General features: G+C 45.8%; 1 protein-coding gene across 1 annotated transcript in view; it reads left to right on the plus strand.

The window, feature by feature from the left end:
* LOC115314436 (mucin-2) overlaps positions 1–26,842 on the plus strand; it is a 106,614-nt gene that overhangs the window by 68,535 nt on the left and 11,237 nt on the right. Inside the window, exon 2 of the mRNA XM_029973506.4 lies at positions 12,302–12,434. Coding sequence (XP_029829366.3) covers positions 12,302–12,434 — 133 coding nt within the window. The remainder of the gene's footprint in view (positions 1–12,301; positions 12,435–26,842) is intronic.

The raw sequence follows: 26,842 nt of genomic DNA on the forward strand, positions 1-26,842 counted from the left end.
CGTACAGAAATCATCATTAACATATACCTTTCCATTCACAAAATTCATCACGTTCTGTTATAGTGAACGATCTAAAGGAACAGGACCCTGCATAATCCTCACCGCGTTAAATTTCCACGTTAGCACATACCTGTATAGTCCGAGCAATACGGTAAGGTTAAAGAAAAATAAGAAATGGAAGAGAAGCGAAATAATAATAATAATGTTGCGTGTATGTTCATACAGCCGAAAGTTAGTGAGCCTCAGAGGTCGTCCGGTATCTCAGCTGTAGCAGAGAAATTTAGCCGGTGCAGTACAACCGCTATCCTGGGGTCTTTAACACGGATTGTACAGTCCGCGAACTATGTTCCAAAAAATGCAACAAGATTTTTTTTTAAAGGGGGGGGGGGGGGTAGGGAGTGAGAGGCGAGAAGGAGGTTCCGTGGCGAGGAATTCGTTGCTGTCAACAAAATGCACCACTCAATTTTTTTTTTTTTTTAAGTGAGTAATTTGGCATACATAAAGAGGGAGACCTAGTCACCACCTCTGCGACAAAAAAAAATGCGTTACCGACATCTATCTTGATTAAAAGGCAGGTTTACAGTTGAGAACAACAAATATTGCGTAGATGTTTAATTTGCCTCATTGAACATCTCACCTCATGCTCATTGTATACGAATTCTAAGCCATCTTATTTAGTATATTTTTACATGGATAGACAACTCTATAAATAATCTGTTAAAATTCCCGCACCCCCCAAAGGTTTGAATGAAATCGATCATGGTAAAGGCATCATAATTTAAACCTGACAAACACCCCAAACAAATAACGAACAAGACGTTGCTTTATTTGTTTGGTATCTTAGGGGTTATATTATGTTTCCTAACCTGCTCACCCACATACTTCCGCTTTTTGCGATGGTGGTAAAAGCCATTTCTGATTGCATAACACCTCAACCATTTTATCAACTCGGCAAGCCAAACCAAAAGTGATTCGAGCAGAATCAATGTTCAACATATCAAAGAAATGAATCGCAAACATTTGTAAACAATAAAATAGGTAGCGAGCTCAGGAGAATGTTAGCTTGCAACTTCAACTAGCTTGACACTGAGTTAAGGTACACTCTCAGAAGATTAAAAAAGGGTGTACTCTTGCACCCTTTTGTCCCATATAATGCACCCCAAAACTTCACTTCCACGTACAGCGCACTGATGCCGAACTGACGGCACCAACTGTTACGAGGGGCTTGAGAACGGTACGATATATATTATTAAGGAGCTAAAGTACGTTTCCGAAAATTGAGAAGAAAAAAAACTCAGGTTTTACAGTAAGACCAAAGAAACCCCGAATATTCTCTTCTTTTTTTTTGTAGTCATTAACACGTAGACTACCAATTTTACTAAGTTATATACCACTCGGCTATCACGCTACTCTCGAACGTTGGTATACCGTCGGTTCCATGTCAGTGCGCTGTACCTCGAATTTAAGTGTTGAGGTGTAGCAAATCGGACAAGGGGAGTAATGCATACGGAGAGCAAGTCGTCTGCTTTTTGCGCAGGGGTTGCGGTGACGCCAGAACGACGCTGAGCTCTGACTGGTCCAATGCTAGATGCCTTAAGGTCTACCCACTATTTTGTTGTATCGCAGCCACTGTGCAAGAACCAGACAAACCTGCGCTCCGCATTCCTTTTTTATTTCTCTCTCTTTTTCTAAGAGTTTAGGTATTGTCACTCTTGACAACACGAACGTTCAACTTTGCTAAAGCCCAATACACGAATCTTAACAAGAAGAGTATCGCAACAAAAAGCGATAAACCTTACATTAGTACGACCCGCGAGCATAGGCCCTGCGCATTCGAAGTCTCCAACCCTCGAATGCCTCTGGCACAAATTCCAGTCTCCGATTCTCAGAAGAGGAAACCTTAATATGCTTTACGTCTATACCTAATTATAGATGTGAAAAACGAAAAACCAACCAAAAAAAGCGCTGCCTCCACTCGCTCGAATGTGGGTCGGTAGCTCCAATGACCGATTAGACACACGACCTCGCAACGAGCGGAATGATGTCCTCATCAGGACTAAACAAATCACTTCCTGCCGGTCCGCGTGACCAACGTGCGACGAAACTGCCTCCATAATTCTCCAAATTTCTAGTATATTATCCCCTGGAGCATAAAAATCGTGCACTTTATAATCCCGAAATCACGCTGGTTTGTGCCAAGTAAACAAATACTTCGTTGTTACCGACCCTTGTAATCCAGGACCAAGGACCTGACTCCACTTGATGCTACGAATGCTATGTCGGAGTTCACTTGAAAGCTTAATCCTTCAACGTTAGAATAATCAGCCTTTTTAAAAATATACTACTTTTTGTTTTCCACCGCCTCCTTCCGTAGTCAAAAAATCGGACACAAATCCTTGAATTCAATCGTGACTTCCACTCCTACTTCGGCATAATGCAGACAAAACATCTTCGAACGCTGGCACACATTGCCAGTCTGGGAATTATATGTCATCTTAACAACAGGGCCGTTGAGGTCACAAGGCGACAACCTTGAACTTACTCCTGTTCGAGACGCGGGAACAAATCCGATGACACGCATGGAGCCGAAGACTTAGTCGAAGATCGAGTTAGACGCCGGACCATGCCATTAGGATCACCCGAGAGGAAATAATGGCTGCCGTGCACCACGGCGCGACGCTGGACAAAGCAAGTGGCAATAACGACGCTGACCCGTGTAGAATCAAGTGATTTATCACTGTCCCCTGTTAAACTAAGACTGCAGCGACCTTCTACAATAATCTTTCAGTAGTCCAGGGCCGTAGGATCCATCCGATTGTTCGCTGGCACGGCGGATGTAGCAACCTTGTGATAGCTTAGTGCTGAGGATGTGCTGAAGCACGGCTCTTTAAAAAGCTTGTCTTAACAGAATCATCTTCCGCTAAATCAATGACATCCTGTCTATCCAAGTTGTCTATTGAGCTCCGTGTGTGCTGAGGGCGGAACGCCATGAATATGTCCTTCTCGCTTTCGTGAGCCGGAAAATTTGAGAGCATGACCTCCTCATTTCAGTTGCGTTAAAAAGAAAATAAAAAGCACCACGAAGACGAAGGTTATTGAGACTTGTCACTGTTTTACGTATTCATCGCGCACGAAATGCGTGTATCTCGGAGATTACAGACATCTATTTATATGTGGCCTTGTAGAAGTGCCGCGTTTCAGATAGTGAGTCACGGGCAGCTTGCCGATCTTACAAACCTTCAAATGACACAGTCGACTGGATTTAACTAGATCAGTGTGCATTTTTTACCGGTGGATGCGACTCAGATACGCGTTGGCACTTATTTTACCAGATTGTATGATACAGCTTCCAGCCAATAGTATCTTGCTAAACACAAAAAAAAACTTAGTTGACATTTTATTTAAGCAGAAAAAAAGGAGAGAAATGATTCAGTACCGTGAACTTTACTTCATTCGGCGGCACGTGGACAGACACGCAGTTTTCAATACGCTATTTATGGAAGCGATACGATTGTTATGTGGTTCGTACAAGGGAACAAACACGCACCAAGCACCGTACCAGAATACTGCCGCTACGACTTAGCTTAACAAGAAAAGCAACGCGTTTTAATGAAATTCCATTTATCGCACGAACAGCAGTGTTGAAGATGTGATGCATGCACAGAGCTCTTAATATGGGCAGCGAAGCTTCATTACAGCGTCTTGATATATTTATTGTGCTAGGTTATGTTGTAGTACCCTATTATGGTAGCTTCGAGATGCCCACGAAATTGTAATCAGAGGCAATATGAGCTGGCCCAGACTGGTGCTAGTCAAAAACGCTAACATGCCGCATTGGGGTGCCTCCGGTATGCTAAGCTATCACACCGATTGCCAGATTTCAACAATAGGAAACGTAGCCCTTCAATCCCGAACCTCTTTCTAACAACTTAACGTACTCGGGGTTCCCCGCACGGCTTTTGTTTCGTCCTCACCTGAACGCCGCTGAACCAGCTCGTAGTGCCACACCCCGCACATTTAAGCGTTGGGTTGATTTCACGGCGTACTAACTACCAAATCCGCGAACGCGTAACATACGGTATACGGACATCAGTTCACGCACATCGAGGAAGAACAATTAGCCCCATCGGGAAGTGCTTGCTTGAGAAACGCGCCGGCCACTGCGTCCGACACGCTCATCGGCAGCGGCATGAATCCTGCTGCGCAAGCAAGCACCTCCGTCGACGCCGGCAAGCACGCTCCAACAACAAGATTGCACTTAATTGGCTCTCGTCTTGTCCGTCATGGCATGATCCATCGCGCGCCCTCCTACACTCTGTTCCATCCAACGATGAACCAGGGAAATAGCTACGAACTATTCCAGCCAATCCAGCACAGTGAACGTGAGTACGCCCGACGCGCGTTGCTGCTCGGTTCCCGAAGGTCACTTTACAGTCAGGCATGCAGCGTTGGATTGGCTCCGATTGCCTGTAGCTTCCATTGCGTTCCATGGTATACGGTGAAACGGAGTATTACTGGCTACGAACTCCGTGTGAGCACCGTGGGGTTTACCTTCCTTCAAGGCATCAAGGTAACACGGTCCCGTCTCTCTTGTCCCTTGAAGACCCGATCGATATCGCTTGTCTATGCCGGTTGGCGTCGGTTGATTTAGCGCGGTGGACAAGAGAAGGATTCTTTGTTCTTTGCGCCGTGTTCGTCTTGCCTCGCATGCAGGGCTTCAGGGTCTTCGAGACCTTCGGTAACAAAGACGAAATCTCGCTTAGATCACTGCAGAGAGGCCGCGAATGTCCATTTCTTGTATTCTTGTTCCTATTCTCAATTCACAGTCCGTCTTGCGCTCCTTCTCTTCTTTTACCATGGTAACATGACGCGAAAACTAACTTCTCTTTTTTTTTTTCTTTCGCAATGTCTGCAAGCCCAGTTTGTCGTAACCAGGTGGGCGTAGTGACGACGGGACATTGCATCTCCATTTATGGCAAGACATACTAGATAGAACGAAATATAATAGTGTGAAAAATGTAATTTTATCCGGTTTCTTTTTCTGCTTATTTGTTTTTATCTTCCCCGTTTCAGTGTTTAAAAATATGTAATAACGTCACCTTTGAAATGACAGGTCATCTTAGAAGTACCACCTTCACTACGCTGCGGTCATACATTAAGCCGGAGCGCAGTCCAAGGCGAGGCGCTTCAGTCAGGGATGGAGTGTCCGAGAACTTGCACGTGGAGCTCCCTGTTGTGTATTTATAGCATATATTTAAATGTCTGTCCTTCCAGTATTGAGCACTTTTGAAACCTTTGCTTTCCAAAGCAAACGAACTGACACGAGAAATTATCCTTTCAAGAGTGGAGAGCAGAAACTCTAATCAGAAGTTTCGTCGTTCTTCATCAGTATTGCTGCGCGTAGAACCGGTATTTCCAATTCGTATATTTCCAGTTTTCGTCAAGGCGTACTTTCATATTAAGCCAGTAAATAGCGTTCATCTAACTCACCAATGCAGTGTATAGCGTTTAACAAAAGTACAAACTTCTGAAGTTGATATTACCCATCTCTAATCCTAGACAAACAGCCAATCTCAAACAAAAAAGAGCTCCTTATGACCAGCCCATGCAAGAAAACTGAAAAGCATTATTCATGCAACCCTCGGTACCCAGACACAATAGACGAAGATTCGACGCTTTTTCTTTTTGGGTCAAAAAGAATATGGGTCACGTGTTAAATGCAATGCAAATCGGGGCTGGCATCGGAGTGAACGTGAGGCACGTATGGACGAAACTTAACCTCTAGATCCCAGGATTGTCCGCGTCAAGCTGAAGACCTCTGCAAAACGGCTTTAATGACATGCTAAATTAATTCGCTTAAGGAGGAACCCCTTTGTACACGCGGAGGCGATGAAGTTAAAGACACGTCCTACCCTATAATGAAAATCAAAATTCACAAGTCAGGGTCAATACCATTAGCGAGCTAACAGTTTGACGAACCTGATCGTACTAGGCATGAAGTCCCTGCGGATCAATGCCATTGTCTTCTATATAAAGTAGTGGTAAAAAAATCGCTTTGACCTAAGCAGAGAGGAAAGAGCAGTGTTGAACTCTTCGAGATTCGTTTGATTCGCAGCATCAGACTCCCAAATGCCCAATTAAATTAATGACGTCGGATGTAAAGGCACTCCACCTGTTAGTGTGGAGTGGAGACCACCTACAGGAAGACAGTGGGTGCTTGTCATTTACGACGTCTGCTAATGGACTAGACGCTCACAGATTCAGCGAGCACCACGGAATGAGCGAACGGTGGCGCTGGATCCAAACGAATTCGTGGCTCACAAAAAGAAGAAACCAAACACAGCATCCCGGAAGTAGCCATCTGCCTCGCTCGCTTGTCTGGCGAATGCAGGACTCCCGCTGATGATAACTTGTTCAAAGAACCGTTACGCGAAGACCTGATACGTCCGGGACATTGAGCAACATAGAGAAAAGTCCACTAGGGACCCATCAGTCACTCCAGATTACGTTCTTTTTAGTCAAACTCTAAAGTTCGGGGTTTCGAAATGTTGAAAGCGCGGTGAGATTTGACCTCCGATCTCTGGAATGAATCGGTTGTGTGGGGCGGCCCTCCGTCATAACTGTCCAGTCATGTGACTGACTTTTGAGCAACCTGTGATGCAATGGTCCAGCAGGGTATCCCGACCGACTGTGTACCGCTGGACCGGTGACGCCGTGAGCAGAGTATACCGCGGAGCTTGAGGACAATGGTAGCGCACAGCGCCCGCCTTAAGTCGTTTGTGCTTGTTTTTTGAAGACACCGCGTTGAGCCGCTGGTGTGCGACTGATGATCTTAATGTCCGAGGCGTTCCTGTGATGACGGTTAACCACCTGAAGACGGGCATTCATAATGAAATTGCGAGTCATTAGGAATCTAGAGTGCTGTGATTTCGCAGTTTTTAAGCGACACTTAGGATCCAGCAATAATTAGATTAATGAAGAAGGCGTCATGCAAACAACGTGTGGCATGAAGACATTGAAATAATGTGGTAATGTCAAGTAATGCTTTCCCATTCGGGGATGTGCTCATTCTTGCTTTAGTCTGTAGAATTTCAATAGTTCGGCCCGAGCGGTTTTTTTGTCGTATGTAATAAATGTCTGATAAATCGTATGAAAATTTTAAGTCGTATGTATAGCAACTTTTTTTTTTACATTTTGCCCGGTAAATTTATTTTTAAACATTAAGTGGTCGGGCGCGGTGTTCCACTGGGTTTTGGCATAATCAACGTAATCACAGAAGTAAACAATTTTCGCAATTCATTCGTTGGCAATCGTTGGGAGCAATAAGTATGAAGCAAGAGCGCGTAAAGCAGGTCTATTCTGCCAGTCAGCAACACTTGAAAAATGGCGCGATATCAAGCGAAAACACCATGGTGGTAGGAAGAATAGAAGGCGACATACCGGCTCAAGTTAGCCAAACGAGACAATCCCAAGTGAAGCCGGAAGTAGAGTCCGCGGTCGGTGACGAACGCCCCCAAGGGTGCCCAGGTCCGTCCAATAGCGTCCCTTGGTTTCGTTCGCTTTTGGTCACCGCTTTTGGTCACCCTCCAAACCGGAAGTCTCCCCAAGTTTCACCTCTGGTTGCGTGACGTCGCCTTCAGAAGCTTCCTACCTCCATAGAAAACTCTAAGCAGCAGAAAACGTTTCGCATAGATCAGTCCCATCATCGCCCCCTTGCGCGCTGCCATCTTTATTCACTGGGTTGTGGAACGCGTTCTGAGCATGCGCAGTAGGTTTCTCCTGCGGAATACTAGACGTCGTGTGTGCATCCATATATCCCAGCGACTCTGCATGTTTCGCCTGGTTGACAAACGCTGCAAAAGTGTGCGTGTCTGCTTGCATGTTACATGCGATTGTCTTTGTGGCAGCATTTTTAACATTACGGTATTCGAACCCGGTAGCCTTGTGTGGCTCACGGCTGTGCAGGCGTCGTGTGATTGACAATACATTTGAACGTTGAAAAGCTCCAGACCATTAATCCTCCGTCGTTCAGTGCTACGTCCCAGGTGCCCTTCGGTGGTTTGTGACCTAAACCCCTGATTCATTTCACGTTTGGGTCGCTTGGCGTTCCTCGTAGCGTCGGCTGCAGTTGAGTTTAAGGTGGAACGGAGTATAGTCCGGACGCAATGGATGTCGCGCCGCCACCCGCCGAGCGTCACATAGGTCTTTCTCGTCCACGATAACCGACGCCAACGACTCGAAAGCGAGATGTCGATGGGGCTTCGGTGCTTGCAGGCTTCGCGCTCGTCGGCGACCGATTTACGCAAGCCATCTCCGCAACACACATCTGCGAAACGTGCCACCCAGCCCTGACCTCTGCTCGGGAGACACCGGTTCTCTTTGGCAGCCCTCGTACACCAGCCGAATGTTCATGACGTCGCGTGTAGGTATACAGCGCTGTCGGAACAACGAAGTTCCCGATTTTTGTTTCTCAGAGCTATGTCCTGGATTGCGAAATAATCGAACGCTATAAAATGAAGGACTCTCAAGGTGCTGCAGCCCCTTCGACTGGTTACTGATTCAAATCTGCCGCTAAATTATTGTCTCTAAAAATTAGCTTCATTGCACTACAGTTATTTCTTGACAGATTGATTGTTTCCATTGTTGGTGACAAAATATACTACATCAGCATTTGAGGCAGTATATGCTGTAAGTAATAGGCATAGACTTTCGTTATTTGCACCGCTAACTCCTTCATTGCTCCGCAACATCTTTTCTTTTTTTTCTTTTTTTTTTTTTTTTGCAGTGAAGAAGAGGCGCGTCTAAACTTTCAATGCAAAAGTGTGAGTTGAGGTAAACATTCCCCACACAATTTCGTATCTTGGAAGCTTCTTGTCGGTTTCTTCCCTGGAATCACGAATATAAATAGGCTCACAAGAAAACAAGAACAACCGAGAACAAAAAAGTGGAAGGGAAGTTAGAAGTGATTGAAAAAAATTTCCTAAGCTAAGAATAAACCGGAACGAAATGCATGTATCCGCACATCGGGGCGCAGCTCCTCGCGGTTGGGGATAAGGACAAACAAAGAGGAATTAAGAGGAGGCGGAAGTGGAGGCCCTAACGAATAAAGGTGGAAAAGCGAATGCACAAGTGGTTCACTCGTCATAAGCATGACAGGCGCTTGGTCTCGTGAATGTAGGTCAGCAGGTAGGGCAGGCTAGTTCTTACTGAACCAGGGTGTTGATGAAGATTAGTAAACATCTTCAAGCCAAAAGTACGGCCTCGGCGAGCCACGAAAGTGGTAAGAAGTCATGCTCTCTGTGGAAGATGTGGGGCATGCCCATAGGATGTGAAAGGTGTCCTCGAGCACCCCGCAGTCTTTGCAGCTCGGCGTGCTCGACAGGTGAAATGAAAGTAATACTCGGCAAATGCTCAAGCTGTAAGAGAGTACGTGAGGAGCGCAGTAACATACACGATCTACTGCACACTGAAACTCATTGATTTAATGTTACTTTATTAATTGCAACCACTCTACGATCGTGCGAGCTAGTGCGAAAAAGTAAAAACAAAATATTGTCTCGAAGAGTCTCTGGTCGTTGTGTAGCCAATGCTGTCGCCCAAGGTTGTTTGGCTAAATTGGTATTCCGCTGGCCGCAGCAAAATCCGCGCCAGCATCTTTTGTGCAAAGCACGCGCTTGATTTTTTTTTTTTTGTGTCTTTGTGCCGTTTTAGGGCTTATGGTGAGGTCATCTTTCATCGTTCGTCCTCGCGCAAAGTAAACTGCACTTAAAATCCGCAGCACTTTAAATTGTAGGCACGATTCGTCGGATATGTAACTGGTTTTCCAGTCTAAATCGGTAAATACTAACACCGTCTGTCTTAATTTCGACCAACGTATACTCTGAAAAATTGAGTGCTCCCGCAAAACAATATCCCACGTCCGTTTTCTGAGAAGACTTAAAAAATGCTTTGATGAGGATCTTGCATACCATGAACGTTTCTGTCGCGTATATCATTCAAAGCATTATGCCGAGGCTGGCTTGGGCATCCTTGTTTGCGTCCTTGGCAGCCTAAGATTGTCGTTCTTCTCTTAATTGAAATATACAATTTTAATAGTCTGTCTCGCTTTCGGCAGAACCAAGACCAGATTTTCCATTAAGGAGATGTAATAGGTTTCTTTTTTTTTTTTTTTTTTGCTAAAACACAGCTAAGAATACTGCTCGTCTCGTCACCGCCCGCAGATCTTATAAGATGCTCCACGAAGGTAACGTGGACTGTATTGAATCATGTATAAGATACACAAAGCAAGCTTCATCGTTCTATCTAGAACAGCCGAATATATTGAATAAAGCTTATAGTCAATAAATCAAATAGACATCAGACAAAAACGTAGCCAAAATAGAAACTTTTTTTTTTTGGGGGGAGAGGGCGGTGGTGGAAGGGGATGGGGGAAGAAGCCTTATAAGTCGGGTTCCGTGTTTGGGATAAATACTGATAACCGCCTAAAATTAACCCCCAAGCCAATTTTATCAAAATAAAAAAACTGAAAGAAACAATTCAGCTGTCTTGAACATGAAGAAAACAACTTTACAAGAAAAAATTGCATCTGCAGTTTTTTTTTTTTTTTTTGATGCTGACCTGAAACACAGCCTCTAACCAACTGTCCGCGAGGCTCTGTTCGAAACCACACCCTTTTTTTTTTGTTTCCTTTTCTTATCGGTTATCAGGTTGTTTTCTAAATACTCAAGTACGCGTGCTCCATATCGGATCTGGTCTATTGATCCTGGCGGGCTCCAAAATGACCAGTAGAATTCGGCATTTAAAGGAGTGTGAGTTATTGCCGTTTACTTGCTGTAACAGCAGGCACTCACTACATCGCGACTCAGTTTCTGCTCGTTGCCTTGTCTAGGATTTCGATGCCGTGTTCGTTTAGCTCGTCATATCTTGCCAGTGCTCTTGCCACGTGATCACAAAATTCAATAAATCAGTCTTCACCTCACACAGATGAGCGTGAACAAGTTTTCTACCCCCCCCCCTCCCCTCCCTACACACACACACACACACACTCACCCGTCTTCCTGAAACGCCAGAGGAAAAGGCCCCCGTAAAAAATATACTGGGTTGAACAAATCTAGTTGTTTAAACATAACCGACACTTGATGACAGAGGTTTTGCCGGGTGAAGACGCGAGGAGTGTTTTTTCGGGGTTGTTTTTTCCCCACAAATTCGGTGTCGGACAAAAATTGGGTGTTCGTCGGTGACCCTGTTGAAGAAAATAGGACACGGACATGGGACCCGTCAACCTCCAGGCAACATGCGCGCGGTCCGAACGGAGTCGTTCCGGCTCCGGGTCCCCAATGGAACATGACCACTCCTCCGGGACCGGCGGATGCCTTCCCGTCATTCACTTTCCCGCGGTCCCGGATCTCGAAGCACATGTTTTCGCAATCGCGGCGCTAACAACATGTGTTCGACGCACGACTGAAGTTAAACATGATGTAAAATATGCGTGTCGGTAAGCAATGTGCATTAGCATAGCCCACTTGCCTCTTCATCGGAATACTCGTGAATGGTGTCCAAGTACGTCTCAATTTTCGGCCTCTTTTGCGGAGGTCCGAAAAGGCGGTCCGATACATGCGGGACATACAAGCAATCCTCGTCGTCGCTGCTACTCGAGCTGTTGCTGCCGCTCGAGCGACTTGACGACGAACTGTCATCAAGCAGCAGCAGCAGTAAAGCGGGCGACACTTTGCGAGCGGCTATCACGAATTCTTCCGAGGCGAGTTGCTCGGCGAGAAAGCAAGTCATGTGTGCGTGCCGAGGGATGGACAAACTGGCTTCGGGTCGAATCCGCCCGAAAACGACGGAGCGACTTTTCTCGGAACTGGATCGAGATCTGGAGTGAGAGCTGACTAAACACGACGAGTGGAACACGTCCGTCTCGATTCCAATCGCCCTGTAAAATAGGCACGCTCCAGAAAAGTTGATCCCGGAGCGCTTTAAAACGCCCTGTGGAATTCGCCACAAGAGTTTTATGCGAGGGAGAAAGTAGAGGGGAGGTGGGGGGGGGGGGGGGGGGGGGGGGGGGGGCACGAAGGCATTCTATAGTCTCGCAGAGTGCATTCCTGGCGTCTTTTGTCTCCGATACTATTACGCACAATTTCTTAGGTGGGAAATATGTAGATGAAATCCTCTGCAAAAGTCATGCCTGCGAGGAATCGCCATTTCTTGGGTTGATCTTGAACAGTAATGTCGTACAGTTTGGCGCAAAGACGTTAACCCGATTCTTTTTGTTTCTTCTTCTTTCCGGTGCTGAACGCAGACTTTCCGGGCATGTGCTACGATGTGAGCAGCTGCTCGGCGAGGGCGGTCAACGAGAGCTGGGCAATCGGGTCCTGCAGCAGAGCAGCCTGCGAAGTGGACGAATCGGGCATACTCCTCGAAGTCCATTACACGTACGTACAGGGCAGCCTCACTGGTGGAGAAGGGGCCCACTCACAGCCGGATTCAGCAACCAACAGCACTCTGGATTTGTCCAGTTGGTCGAATCTGGCCCACTGACCGGAATCGGGCTTTTAAACTTAATCCACAAGTTGTTTTTCTTTTCTTTTTTTTTTTCGAATGCGCGATTAGATTTGGCTTGCTGGCCATACCTGGACCATTGGCCGGATCTGGTTTATCGGCCGCATCTGGTTGGTCAGATAGAACCGGATCCCTTCAGATCCGGCCCGGATACGGATCCTGATCCTCGAGATACGTCTCGTGGGCTAGACTAAAGAAGGGGGAGTCTGTGTAAGCTCTTCGTTGAACAAAAAATTCGAGAGTACCGATTGAAGTGCAACAGTAGAGAGAAGGTCGTTAACACTTGCTCCCCTCCCCGTATAGGGGACAATATCAGGAATGTATATCGCCCCTTTTATGATTTCCTTTTGTATTTGGTAGAATCCACCTGTCAAAAGCTCTGCCTCCCACTTTAGCAACCCCGACCCAACAAACCTGTCCTGTCTCTCCGATCTTGCGCTATTAAAAGCGAGCGCGCGGTGGACAAACAACGTTGATCTTGTTGTTTGAAGGCGAACGCTTTCTCAGCCAGATATTCCTAGGTCGACATGCAGTGCCCGGACCACTTTCTTCTTCGGAGTCTATCTGGGTTAACGCTTTCGCCGCTCCCTTGAAAGGCAGCCGTGCGCTACTTGCTTAAATAGCTGTTAAAAAACAAAAAATAAAAACATCAGAGCTTCCCGTACTCTTTGTTATTTGAGTGTCGCGGGAGAGAGTGAAAGATAAAAACAGAGAAATATTTTATTCACTTAAATTCACCTAAAAAGCTACAAAAAAAGGGTCCGGTCTCTCGCGGGACGTTATTAATTCCCCCGCCATGTGTTAAGATATATGTGGGTGCAACTTTGATTAGCTTAATTTTATTTTATCAAGACGTACACGACTGAAACGCTAAAATCATAATTCTTTTCTTCGACAACCAAATTTTGTAAGAAGTCCTGCGCGCAACGCGTTAATAATGCGCAAAAAAAGGGAAAACATATTTATGTGACGAGTATAGACATCAAGGCCATGGTGCTCGATTTTCGACGTCACTTGCCCGAGTCAAGCACTGGCTGATTAGACGCGAGTGCGACGTCACCGTTCGGCTAGGGCTCGCGCCCAATCAGTGAGAACACGAGACCCAGCCGAACGCTGACGCGGCACTCGTGTCCGGTCTGTGACCCATGCTGGCTTTCCGATGGATGACGTAGAAAATCCAGCTTCTACGGCCTTGTTAGGGTGCTGAAAGAGTGCCAAAGTAGAAAGGAGAAGTGAATGTCCTATCCCGTTCCGTGAATGATATTGCGTTGACACTGATTTGGCTCACGTCTCGTCTTGCGCCGAACTATACTCATTGTCACGTAAAGAAAAAACGAAATGACGTTTAGCGCATTATTTATGCGCCAAGATTTGGTCGTATAACGATCACCGAAAGACCCCTTTTCAAAACTTCGTCGGGCAACATTGGCGGCCGCCAAGGCTAGGTGGCGCAGGTTACCGCCCGTTACAAAGGGTGTATACCATCAGCATCCATCCATCCATCCATCCATCCATTCATTCATCCATTGGGCACAGAGCTTGTTATTGGACCCGAGTTCTCGTCGAACTCTGACGCAGTCCTCGTGTCTAATACAATGCAGTACACGCGCCCAAAGAATGGCAGACACGGATGACTGAAACAGCTGGTGCGAGATGGCTGATACTTTTGAAAGCGGTCTATTGCGCTCGCTCTGCACCAAACACTAAAATGCGGCGCCCTCGAGAACATCAGGGGATGCAGTGGCAATCAGGGTAAGAAAAATATCGGGATTTTTTTTTTTAATTAAGTAAATTGAATCTTTTTTACTTAAGTGGGATTAATTTGATTTAAATCACTATAGCTAGATAAAGTTATTCTCTATCACTACTATTTGTATTTTTAAACATGAAAGACTGATTGATACATACGCTCGACTACTGTACATTTAAACTCTTTTTAAAAGTACAGTTCAATTAACAACCTCTTGTCGATGTAAACTCGCCATACTAGAACAAAAACAGCTTATTTTTAGTTCGTGAAAAAGCTGTATTTGCTTCTCTTTTTTTGTGTGTTCTGATTTGCTTGCTGTAGGACATTACGTAACCGGCAACGTGGAGCACAGACAAATCTCAGCACTAATGATTTGCCCAGAAGAATTGTTAGTATCTAACCTGATATACATACTTTTGTCTAATGATTCTTTGATTTAAATACAAAACAAATGCACATACAAGCCGTCAAATGATAGACAAAAAGTAAATAGAAAGTATTTGGGGAGTACTTCTGCGGGAAAGGTTTAATTGATATCATCATAGTAAAACCGACGTGATTCCAATCACGATTTATATCATTTCCATTTATATTCACCACCCTGGTGGAAAAACGCTCGCGCAGCTTATTTTGGGGTTCTAGCCCTTGTACTATACACATCGACTGCCGAGACTATTTATCACGTTGCTGTTTGTTTGTTTACTTTTGTTGTCGTTGTCACGTTAGTGCGTGTGAGATCGCCACACGAACCAAGGTGACTGTCATCGACGATCTCCGTGCTCCGGTCTTCGAGGAGGCAGACAGCTGCGATTTCACGGCCCGCGCGGTGTCTAACAAGGAAGTGGGCATCGTCGAAACTTTTGACACCTGGTCGACCTTGGAGAAAACGACGGCGACGGCTCCTGACAAGGTGCTCGGAATGCCAGGGGCCTGGCCTGGCAGTTTAGCCATCCGCCAAATAGCGTTCGAAAAAAAAAAGTAGCGCAGGGTTGCGAAAGAGGGCCGCGTGAATGCCGACGACCAGAAAGTGTTTTGCTCCCACTCGAGAGATATTCCGGTATTGTCGAAACGTATACCGAGCGGGCCTCACGCTCGCTATATCGGAGTCGAGAAGGACGTTAGGATCGAGTTCGCTTCCTACATACGCACGCTTCGAAAGCACTCTGCAGACAGCTTTTGTATGACCAAGGCTAGGTGGCGCAAGTTACCGCCCGTTACAAAGGTTATAACCATTAACATCCATCGGTCCGTGACGGGACGACCGTCGTACAAGGAGGACTATCCCGGCAGCAAAATCGCCTGTGCATAAAGAAGCAAACCGTGTAACATGAACCAAGTGCGTACTCCACCGTTCCCGAGAGTGGCTTAAACCTAAAACAAAAGCTATCGTATACATATATCTACCCTCAACCCCCCCCCCCCTTCCGCCCCCCCCCCCCCCCCCCAAAAAAAAAACCACAAAAAACAAGTTACTCGAATTCGCCGAATTGGAAATAATTAGTGCGATGTGTTTCGAACGGTATACTTAAAATGCTGTATTACTACCCAAAACTTATGTCGATATACGACACCAAGAAAGCGACTGAACGAAGTCGTACGAGCGACAAAATATCGTTATTATTTGTTCTGCATGGGTTTCTTCGCGGCGGGAAAAAAAAATGTAGGTTATCGAGGGTTGTTCGGCGACTCCTTTGCAAACGTGTGTCGACTGCGAATCCTAGCCAAAGCCTATTCGTAAATCGAAACAAGTGTAGCGATGTAGGCTGCAAGGGTGCGAGGGTGCGAGATAGGGCAAAGTGTGATAATTCTTCTCCCGCCGTGCTTGTTGCTAGCTCGTTCTAAGTACTGTTCCCACACTGTCGTGTTGATTCCGAACCCTCGGAGGAGCTATCCGAGGTGCGATTCTTTGCGCATCTTCGAAGCCGCGTTCCTTTCCCACTGCTAATATCTAACACGTCATACAAAGGACAGTATGAAGACGGTGTCTGCGGCCTGCTTCATCCTCGCTTGTGTGGCGGTCCTGTCACCTTGGCCGTACGAAAACTGTCTGCACCAAGACATGTTCCAAGCACGAGGAGACATGCTTCCAAGATGCCCGAGGAGTTTCCGCAGATAACTCTGTCATAATGTCCGCGGAGAAACTCCGTGCCTCTCTTGTATGATTTATGAGAAGTGTGACAGCAGCTGTAGCCCAGGAGGTGCAATCCTTTGCGTATCTTTAAAGCCCCTTTATGTGGTTAGGTCATGTATTCCTAAATGCATTTAAGATCGAGCATTTGTTATTTTATCAAAACGTACACGGTTCCAAAAGCAAACAGAAAAAACTTTCAGCCTTTTCACTTTGGTGAAGAAGGAAGACCAGCGGAGCTGTACAATGGAAAGTAATGGCCTGGCGCAAGTCGGCAAGCCAGAGTGGGAAGTCTGCCGCCATCTGTGAGCGACGGCGGCAACCAGATACGTGGCTTGCCGCCGTCGCTCGTAGATGGCGGTAGGTGTCCAGAGTTCGGTGTCTTCATTTCTTTGCGGGGGCACGATCATGAGGAAACTAGTCCGCTGTAAAAACATCGTTTTTGTGTGTGTGTGTGTTTTGTTTGTTTGTTTTTTTTTTTTTTCCTCTGAGGTAAAATAATGTTAAACTACCACGCGTAAAACTTTTTACTTTATTTATTTTTTTTTTTTTTTGCGGTGAAAGGGGCATTTATATATGTCGAGGTTTCTGAGAATGCAGCGCGGACGCTGCATTCTCAACGTCATCTCATTCTTTTCATAAGGGGCACGAAAAAAGTCTAAATGCAACACTGGAACCAAAACCAGGGCATGCACAATCGGTGAACAACACACACACACAAAAAGAAGAGACGGGAAGACCGCACTAAAATGGGCGCATTATAAAACCTATGTTGCTACGCCCGTGCAGTTTAATTTTGGAGTATATCAAAATGCATAGAGGACACACGACATCGTAGGGCCAATTGTTATCTGCGTAACGTCATAATGAATTGCAACACGATATCGAGGTAACGAAGCACATATTTAGTTACATGATACGTCAGGTGAGGAGGAATTGCACCGAGTTACATATTTATTTAACCGTAAGTGTCTGCGGCGGAAACAACTGTAAAATATGCTCAACAAGCCTGCTCACTTGCTCTAGTATGCCCCAGTGATTTTGGTACCCTTGAGACATGAGAATCAAGATTACTAATAGCTACGTAGCACTAATAATTAATATTGAGATTAGACCGTTTCTCACTGTCATAACACGTAGTTTTATCAAAGGTTTGAAATTACATCTTTGCATGCCCATTCTCAAAGAGACGCCTATAACGCAGAACAATAAATCCATAACTGTGTGTATATATATATATATACAGTATATATAACTCCAAGACATAAAAGATCGGCTTCTATGTTTGCCGAACCGGTTCTATGAACTCACGACACGATCGAGTAAGCTTCTGAACGGTGTGGCTCGCTACCATATACACCGTGTGGCCTTACGATGGAGCGCAGGTGACTCTACGAGCCATCGAAGCCAATCCAATGCCGCGTTACTCTCACGTGATCTTCGGAAAAGGCGCAGCAACGCGTGGGGTGCTTCACGTGGATACGCTCAGAGCTCTGCAGATTGTCTCAGAGGGTGTGTAGCCTCGACCGCGGCACATCATCAGGATGGAACGGAGTATAGACGCTGCGTGCAGCGTGAGGGAGTGGGTACCCCGGCCAATTATTTAGGTTGCCATAAAACGCCCACAACGATATCTTTCCGGGCGATCATTCTGCCCAAAGAGAAGTCAACGTCAGCGCTGTTCAAACATATCGTGACCGTATCGGAACCTATAGGTAGGCCTCCCTGTCATCGGAGATTGGTATCGTACACATAGGGTGGCACGCAAAAACAATCCACCGCCTATTTATACTGAAGGAACATTGTTTGCAGATACTGCGGTGAGGCGGAGTCTTTGCAAAACAAAAGCGTGACGGAGGAGCTCTCGCGTAGATGTGGACGCTTTGTTTAAATCCAGAAAGATAAAAAAAAAAAAAAAAAAACTTGCTGCGATTAGCATTTGTTGTTTTATTCCCAATTAAGGCGGATGAAAAACTACAGCACCACACGTTAGCCTGAAGCAAGCAGGAACCATCGTAGTTAATGTTTCGATTCAGTCACCGTTTCGAGTATGGATATAGAAATCATTTCGTGAGAACATGAAATCTTCATATATCTTGACTGTGTAACGATAATGAACGTTGGTATCTCAAAATGCTTATAGTTTTCTTTTTGTGTGTGTGTTTTAGTAATTTCTTTGTGCAAATTGTATGGTAGGTACTAACATCGGTAAAGGGAAGACGGAACGAGATGTATGTATGTGTAGGGAAGAAAGGGGTGGGGGGGCTGCATATAGCCGAATCTTTTATTGCCTTACATCTTAGGTAGAATAAGAAGCGGGAGCTCCCTCTCAGTTCGCTGTTTTCTCAAACATCATGAGCTCAATTGCACGTCCTGCCAGTTTCACTAAGAACGGACGGTGTATCGGCTTGCATTAGTCGTACGGCACGGCTAAATAGCCCCTCTACACCTCAAAGTTTGCATTTGACATGACATCACATATACGAGAAGGAGAACAAAACACGTAATCTAATGGGTCAGGTAGAGTTTTTTTTACATGCACGAAGACTTACCTTCGGTCATTCCACAGTTAGAGAAAGGACCAACTCAAGCTAATCATTGCAAAATCCCCCGTGGCAATATAACGGATAATATTTTCTTGTTCCCAACTTTAATTGAAGAGTGAAATGACATGGTTGTTTAAACACGCTGTTCTGTCCTCCCCATCGACCGTTTCTAGGTTCCGGTTAAGCACATGTATAACGGGATTTTATTTTCGTGTTTTTCGCTGTATTTTTGTTCCTATAGAGCCATTCGAATTCAGCATCTCACTTATATGCTATGAAAGCTTCCTTACTACGCCTCTATTTATATTTTATTTACTTCTAGAATTGTGCATGCCACACTGTTAAAGCTTTTACTCTGCACCAAGCTACAATAACCCTTAACCGAGGAACAGTATTGATATCCGAAGAAATTCAAGACGCGCATATTCCCCTATTGCTCACAGAAATAGCTTTTGAATCTTTGAGTATCCCTTTTTGTTTTGATCCAACAAACCCAGAGGCTCCGAATATCACAAAGGTTCGATATTAGCAGAGCTAAACGGCGACACATTCGGAGACTGGCAAGCAAAAAGTGATATTCCGCAGCCTTGAGCGCTGATTTCATGAAAAAGCACCTAGCGCAGCACGAGTTCCCGCAGTGCTTGACCATATGATACAACGAGCGATATAGAGCTCGGTGAAAAGGCATCTAGTGCTTGGCACTGATCAAGAGATGTGCGCGGTAGCTACAAGGTCCTCCCTGGCGAGCCAGATTCGAACGAGGTTAATCGGTACTGCACGGCGGCGTCTAACAAACCATCTGGACGTCATTCAAGACCCGGATGACTGCAATGACCAGACATCCCGCATGGAGCCATTCATCAAAGATAACGGGGCAAAAACAAAGATCTGTATACCAGAGACAAAAAAAAAAGACACAAAAACACACAGGCTTCGGCGTTGCGTATTTAGTCCCACGACGTCTATACTACCTTAGTTTGAACAGCGAGAAGTTATTTTGCCCAAAGGGTCCTCTGCTGCAGATGAGTAATTTAGTCAATGCAGTGTCTCTGCTAACGTGGTTTTTTTTTACGTGCATCACGCAATAGTCATACACGAACGCAAGTCGGTAAATTCTTATTCAGATCGAAATGGGCAGGGGTAATTATTGGAAAAATAAGCACCCCTGGGTTCTGCAGCGCGAGCGTTCGCTCCACTATAAATGCGAACGTAACAGAAGGTACAAGCGCGAGCTCTGGGCTTTCAGTGGCTGCATTTACATGGATGCGGCAGTAGCGCATCGGGTCGAGATTTCACGATTTTGATTGGTAGCAGTTGGGTAGAAGAGGAAGAAGTAAGAAGACAGGCTGCGTGTCATTGGTCCCCGCTCGATTCGCTGCGCTACGATCGCATTCATGTAAACGTAGCCATTGTTTGCCAGGTACGTGCGCTCGTGCAATGCAAGTATCGTTCAGAGCAACATGCCCGTGATTGTGGCATCGGTTTCGCTCGCACACAAAGTAAAAAGCTATTCACGGTGAGAAGCTCGCCAGCGACGCTTCTGTTTTCCTCACTATGGGTAGAGTGCACGTGCCACCCACGCAGTTATGTTTTAATTTTCACAGCGCATGTCTAAGCATAGCACGTGCTTACGCCAGCAGAGGAAGTTAAAGTATCCTCACTCTGGGTGTTGTGAAAAAATTCCACCAGGTGGCGATACCCAAACTTCTCGCCGCGAATAGTTAATTCCTCTATTGAGAGTCAAAGGGCTACTATTAAAGCGGCCGTGCAACGATATTCGCTTGGAATGTTTTTCACTTTACACGAGCTTACTCCTTTGTTGCGGTGTGATTTCAAGGACAAAAACGAGCGTTTTCATTCGATCTCTACTTCGCAAAACTTCATGACGTAGTTGGGGGTTCGCAATACCCCCAGTGACTATATTTGATATTTGAATGTGGCTCATAGATCGGACCCCAGCAATTGCGTGAGCACTCGATTTGGGCTCGTCATAATCAATAGTTCGACAAGCATTCGGGTAGTGGCCCGTGTCCAATGGATGCAATGGCGTCAATAGCCGAACCATAACAATATCTAGAAATCAGCGCGCGTCATGTGTTTTGCCAACCCCAGCGCGTGGCTATGATCAACATTGGCGGCATTTAAGCGGCTCCAGATCACGTGGCAGCTTTTCCTGGCTGTGAGTTAAGGGGATGAACGCTGCTCGTTTTTCTTCGATTTTTTTTTTTTTTTCTGCGACTTCTATAGCGTGTGGTGAAAAACAAACCTGTGTTTCATGTGTCATTAACGTCAGGGATTCGTTCAAAGCGGTATTTGCGAAAAGTACAAAAAAGTCGTTGCATCGCATCTCTAAAATTACTTGTCTGGTGGGAAGTGCTCATTTCGCGCAAAAGAGCCGATATCCTCATCGCGTAGTTTTTATTTAGTGCTAAAGATTCTCATTTATTTTTCTCTTGCATCTTTCTGTCGGGTATCAAAAATGAACAGCTGAATTAAACCTGACTGCCAAAGAGTTACGCTGCTCGCTATCTGAATGGCAAAAGAGCAAATCAGGTATTCAACCTAGCAGTTTATGCGCGGAGAAAACAACGTGAACATTCAATGATTATTTGACACCGTAAATAGTAAAAAAAAAAAGAAAACAAGGACAGATTGTGATTTGCAACATCATTTCCGTGACTGCGTGTCACGTACGCACACCTCCAGAGAGCTACAAACGCAAACACACGCTCGAAAGCTTGTATAAGCGTGAACTGCATAAAAGGACACGAAACTCAGATAGCTACCTTTGTGGGTGTCTGTGTGTGTGTGTCGGGGGGGGGGGGGGGGGGGGCGTTTTACTAGAGAACAGCAGGTGGCAAAATAAAAGACGGCGGCGAAAGTTTTAAAAATGAAAAAGGAAGAAAGAAAGAAAAAATGTAGAACACATTTTGCTCTTCAATCGAACTGCAAACAAGCTCAGTGGACAATGGAGCCGGTCCACTTTCGGGCGGTCAGCTACAGAAGAGGCGCACTCCGCTCGGAGTCAGGCCGGCTATTGTCACATTCGCTTAGAGTGACACGCGCCGACGAGTCTGCCGATCAGTTTAGCCTTTGGGACTAGGGAATAAAAGACACAAAAAACAGGTCTCGACTGTATGCACCACGTGTGGAGCAGACGAGTTTTCTCTCCCCTGATGGCTTCCTGGAACTCCGTATTGTTGTGGCCGAACGGATGAGATTAGAATGCATAACTGGGCTACGGATTTCGACAATTTTAGTGCCTTTATCTTAAAGTTTTTTTTTGTTTGTTTTTCATTTCTACTCTCGGTCCTTTCCTTCCTCCTACCGCCTAGTTTAGCAGCTTTTTTTCTTTCCGGTAAATTTAATGGCAAAATTTAAAGTGTAGGAGTACAAACGTTTCTAGACAGGGTGACTTACGCTACCGCCCAATAGACTGCTTCCAAAAATTGCTGTATGCAACACTGCGGGCGTTGAATTCTGGGACCTCTTTGGCATGGCGAGGAGTGTCGGTTTCGATTTCGATTGACGAAGTAGTGCATCTCAGCACTGCATGAACATAAAGTCAGCGCTCGCTTGCATTGCACCCATTCACCTTCGATGAGATCCCCCTTGAAGCATGGAGCTCCGGCAGCTGTAAGGACCTGCAGCCAGGAGTACGAGTACGCCCTGTCGCGTCCCATGCCCTTCTGGCGTCCCGGCTAACCACTGCAGGGTGCTGCATGACCCTCCCGGCTCACGGATGATTTAAGAAGCTTAGGACATTGAGGAGACATGAAACAGGGTGATCGCTCCAGTATACTAGCTCTTCTTCCATCTGCTATCGTAGTTCCGTGTTTACTTGAGTGCAAACTCTGGCACGTCAACAGACGAGCCCCCATCCCCCACCCCCAATAAAGAAAGGAAAAACGTACCTTAGCATTCTAAATTTGTATTGGTAGGCAACATCAACTCTAATATAAATTTAAGGAAAGTCACATATTTTAATATGCAAGCACTCTACTTGGTCGCCGCGGGTTGTCGTGAAGTGAGATTGTAAAAGAGAAACTGAAACTATTGCCAATGGAATCCCAAGATGCTTTGCGCGGTACTATGCCGCTAGAATCGCTTCGATTATGCAAGGTGTACAACCATTACCATTCATCCATCCATGCATTAGGTGTACAGCCATTACCATCTCCCTGCATCCATACGTTCAGCTTTTTAAGTCACATCCTCCGCGAAGGAGGTTTTCAAGAGCAAGCGAGCTTTGTCGACATACTGATTATATTCCTAAATTGCCATATATCGGTATTCGGAAAACTTCCATCTGAGTATATTCATACGAATATTGGATTTGTGTCAAGAATGCATCAATACATTATGGGTCTCAAAGCAAGCGGACAAAACCACTTTATAATTCAAAGTTTTTAATGTTCTTCGAAGGTTGGAGACAAAAGGTCTTAGTTTTATTATTTTGTCAACATTTGGAATAATAAGCAAATATTAGCTCATTATTTTAGAATTCTTCTACACACGAAGGCTCGTTCAACTCGGACGTATCTTTAAATGATCAAACAATGTCTCGAATTATTCAAAATCCAACCGCGACGCAAAACGTAATCGCATGCAGTACACGTTTTGCATTCCGGTGTTCGGCTAACATGGTGTGAAAGCAAAAAAAAAAATGGCCTTTTTTTTATCTTTAGCCTTTGTAATCGTTTTCAACAGTCTGTGCACCCTCCTGCTACCGTCCCGTAACTCCAGTTTTGCCTGCAGTTGTGGCTGTGGTTTCGGTTGGATGACGTCACCACCTCAAACTTTCCAATCAAAGTAACGGTGCCACGCGTACGTTTAGACAGCAGGAAGTTAGTTACTCCCAACGGGTGTCCGATGTCTCTGCTGTTAGACGAGATAATGGGCCAGTGCAGTACACATTCTAGCTTGGGAGTCTTTAACGTGCACCACGCAGTAGGGATACCCGACCACACGCCGCTACGGAACGCTCATCCAGGTCCAAGCGGGCAGGGGACGAGGATTTAACCCAGGATATCGCTGAATGCTGCCCCGCGGGCTTACGCTCCACGTGTGTTAACGCACTTGACTGGCCGTTACGCTTGTCACCGATAACAATGCATTCGGCTACAATATCGGTATCCCAGGGACGCGTAGTCTATTTTGACGAAGAAAACAACAGAAGAAAATTTAAAAAATCAATTTTACGCAGATTTTACTTCGCAGTTTAAACGCCCTAGCTCTTACGAACAGACCACACAATGGCCTCCACAGATACCCTTTATGCTCGACGGACCACTTCCTTAAGGGCGTCAAAAAGATGAAAAAAAGAAACGTGCATCATTGTGACACATACGCTATTTACGAACGTTTACGAACCGTTCCAGTTTCGAAAATACCTATTAGAAAATCGTAGAGGCGCGAGTTTCTACAATCTCCGTCTCACCCCCCTCCTCCTCTCCCACCCTAAAGCTGACAGTGCGGTGGAAGCTACGTGCACCCCGGACCAATCAACCACTTCCCTTTCACCACCCGACCCCGCCCTTTCTCTCTGTCTTTGCGTGGGTATCGGCGAGAGCGTGATCACGTGACAAAAGAAGGACGTATGATTGGTCCAACGAACGCGTGGCTTCCATCATTTATTAGCTAAAGGGGTGAACTGGAGTACAGCGCTACAGCCGACCTTGTTGACGATCGCGCCCCCATACGTCAAAAGGGAACAATAGAGCCGGAGGAGCATCTGATATCCTTTATTCGATCAATTCCTCAGCCCCAGACGACGTCCGCAACAAGAAATATGCGAAAGAGAGATGAAAAAGAAAAAAAAAAGGCGACGAGGAAAGAAATTTGCATCTGACTCGAGAGGTACTTGTGACATGCAAACGTGCGTGAGGGGGCGCTGCTGTTGCAGTGCCGCCACCCTTCCGAAAACCCATCTTACGTATGGACCCAATCTGCGCGAGCGACGCATCAAACTCGCCGATTTCAAAAACGGCATCAGTACAAAGAAAGAGGGAGAGAGGGAGAGACAACAAAACCACGATGAAGCGCCTAAATCAGGAAGCTGCGAGCGAGGCCTGCCCACACGTCAACTGTGCATGGTGGCGCCCGCGTTCGGCGGCTTCCTGATCTGGCGGTGCGAGAGAAGCAACGTCCTTCCGACAATCGCGCGGGTGCCGTCGAAGATTGCCGATCAAAATCTGACCGAGCGCCGCGTGGTAGGCGACGAAGCTTTTTTTTTTATGCTTATCTATTGTTCGCGGCTCTATAATAATATAAAGGCAAGGCTGGGGACGGGGAACCACTTAAGCCCTGCTATCGATAATGTTACCGCTATTACCGGCAGCGAGGATTGAGGAATCGTCACTGAGGAATAAGGGTGACACAGTATAGCGAGTAGGTGTGGAGCCGAAATAACTCAGTTTGCGTCATTGTGCCTGACAGTTATGCCACACCGATTTCCGTAAAAATAACGGACCTTCCGGCCGTACGATTCATTCACGCATATAACTGTCATTATATATTTGAATGCCATGATCGATAGCCAGATCACACTTAGTGTGGAACGCAATCAACAGATTTTCCGAGTCATAGTGTACTACGAGGACGCTCATTTCAAGAGCACGAGTAGGAATGCAATCAAATATCGCTCAAAATAGCGATGAGAGTACGTTGTTAGAAGTCCATTGGAGCGTCTTTCCGACGGTCTTGGATATTCCGGGTGGGCCAACGGACAAGACCGCCACGTCATCAGCATAAACCGTTATTTCCACTTTAGTTAAAAGCATCGGACTCAAGTTCGATTGCTGAGACGGCGCCATTTATGTTAATATATCATGTAACAGTGTTGTGTTCGCATTCTTGTTTCTTTTTAATTGTTTGTACTTTGCTCTCCAGCACTGTTAGCTGTCAACTACCTGTTGTTTTTGTTGTTCATAACCTATATAACTTCAAAATTCACACACACCCCTCTTTTTTTTTTATGTAATTCATCTGATTGGGGCCTTTAAGGGCATAATAAATGAATCCGACAGCGATGACCCTCCATACGGAAAGACGAGCTTGTGAGGAGGTTCCGCGCGCGCACATAAACGAGCTTAAACATGCATTCGGTGCAATGTCTAAAACACCAGTAAGTTACAAACGTTATCGATAAAAGCACCAGGGAAACAAGAACAAGCTTAGGGTTATCACAGAAGTTAAACTAATGTGCCTATATCTCTCATCTACATTCACACACACTCATCCATTGGAACACTTCACAAGGCGGGCTCCCATCATATACATGGCTTTCATTGACGTCACGTGGGCGGCCATTGGGGCTGTCTTGCTGCTGAACGCGTACCTTCTGGAGCCTACATTTCCTATCACCAAAATCGTATTTCCCGGCACGAACACATAGAAATGACCACCAGCATTCATGCTGCGATGAAATCACGTGCAACCCATGTATAAATGTCGACCTATCTCTGAACAGTCACCCCACCAACCTTGCGCAGAGATCGACACCCTGACAGCTTTCATGCGATGGGCTTTTCCAAAGGCACGCCGCGTTCAAACTGCAGAGGGAACCTTCCTAAGATTCATTAGGCTTCCGGATCACTAAATCACTACGCGCGTCAGAAATGTGTGCGCCAGGCACTCTTTTAATTAAGCCTCTATTAAGTTTATTGATGGTGGAAACTCGCGCACAGAACAGCGTCAAGACTGCAGTCGTTCCTTCTCGTCTCGGCGTGTAATTGACTAATGGAAGCACGGACTTCCCAATTACTTCCCCGGCGACCATATAATCAAAGGAAGACGTTGGCGACCGGCGCCGTCGCTTTTTATAATGCTGGCTCAAAGGTCAACTTTAATTCGAGG

Source organism: Ixodes scapularis, unplaced genomic scaffold (genome assembly GCF_016920785.2).
Source record: "Ixodes scapularis isolate PalLabHiFi unplaced genomic scaffold, ASM1692078v2 PGA_scaffold7__128_contigs__length_106722199, whole genome shotgun sequence".
NCBI lineage: Eukaryota > Metazoa > Arthropoda > Arachnida > Ixodida > Ixodidae > Ixodes > Ixodes scapularis.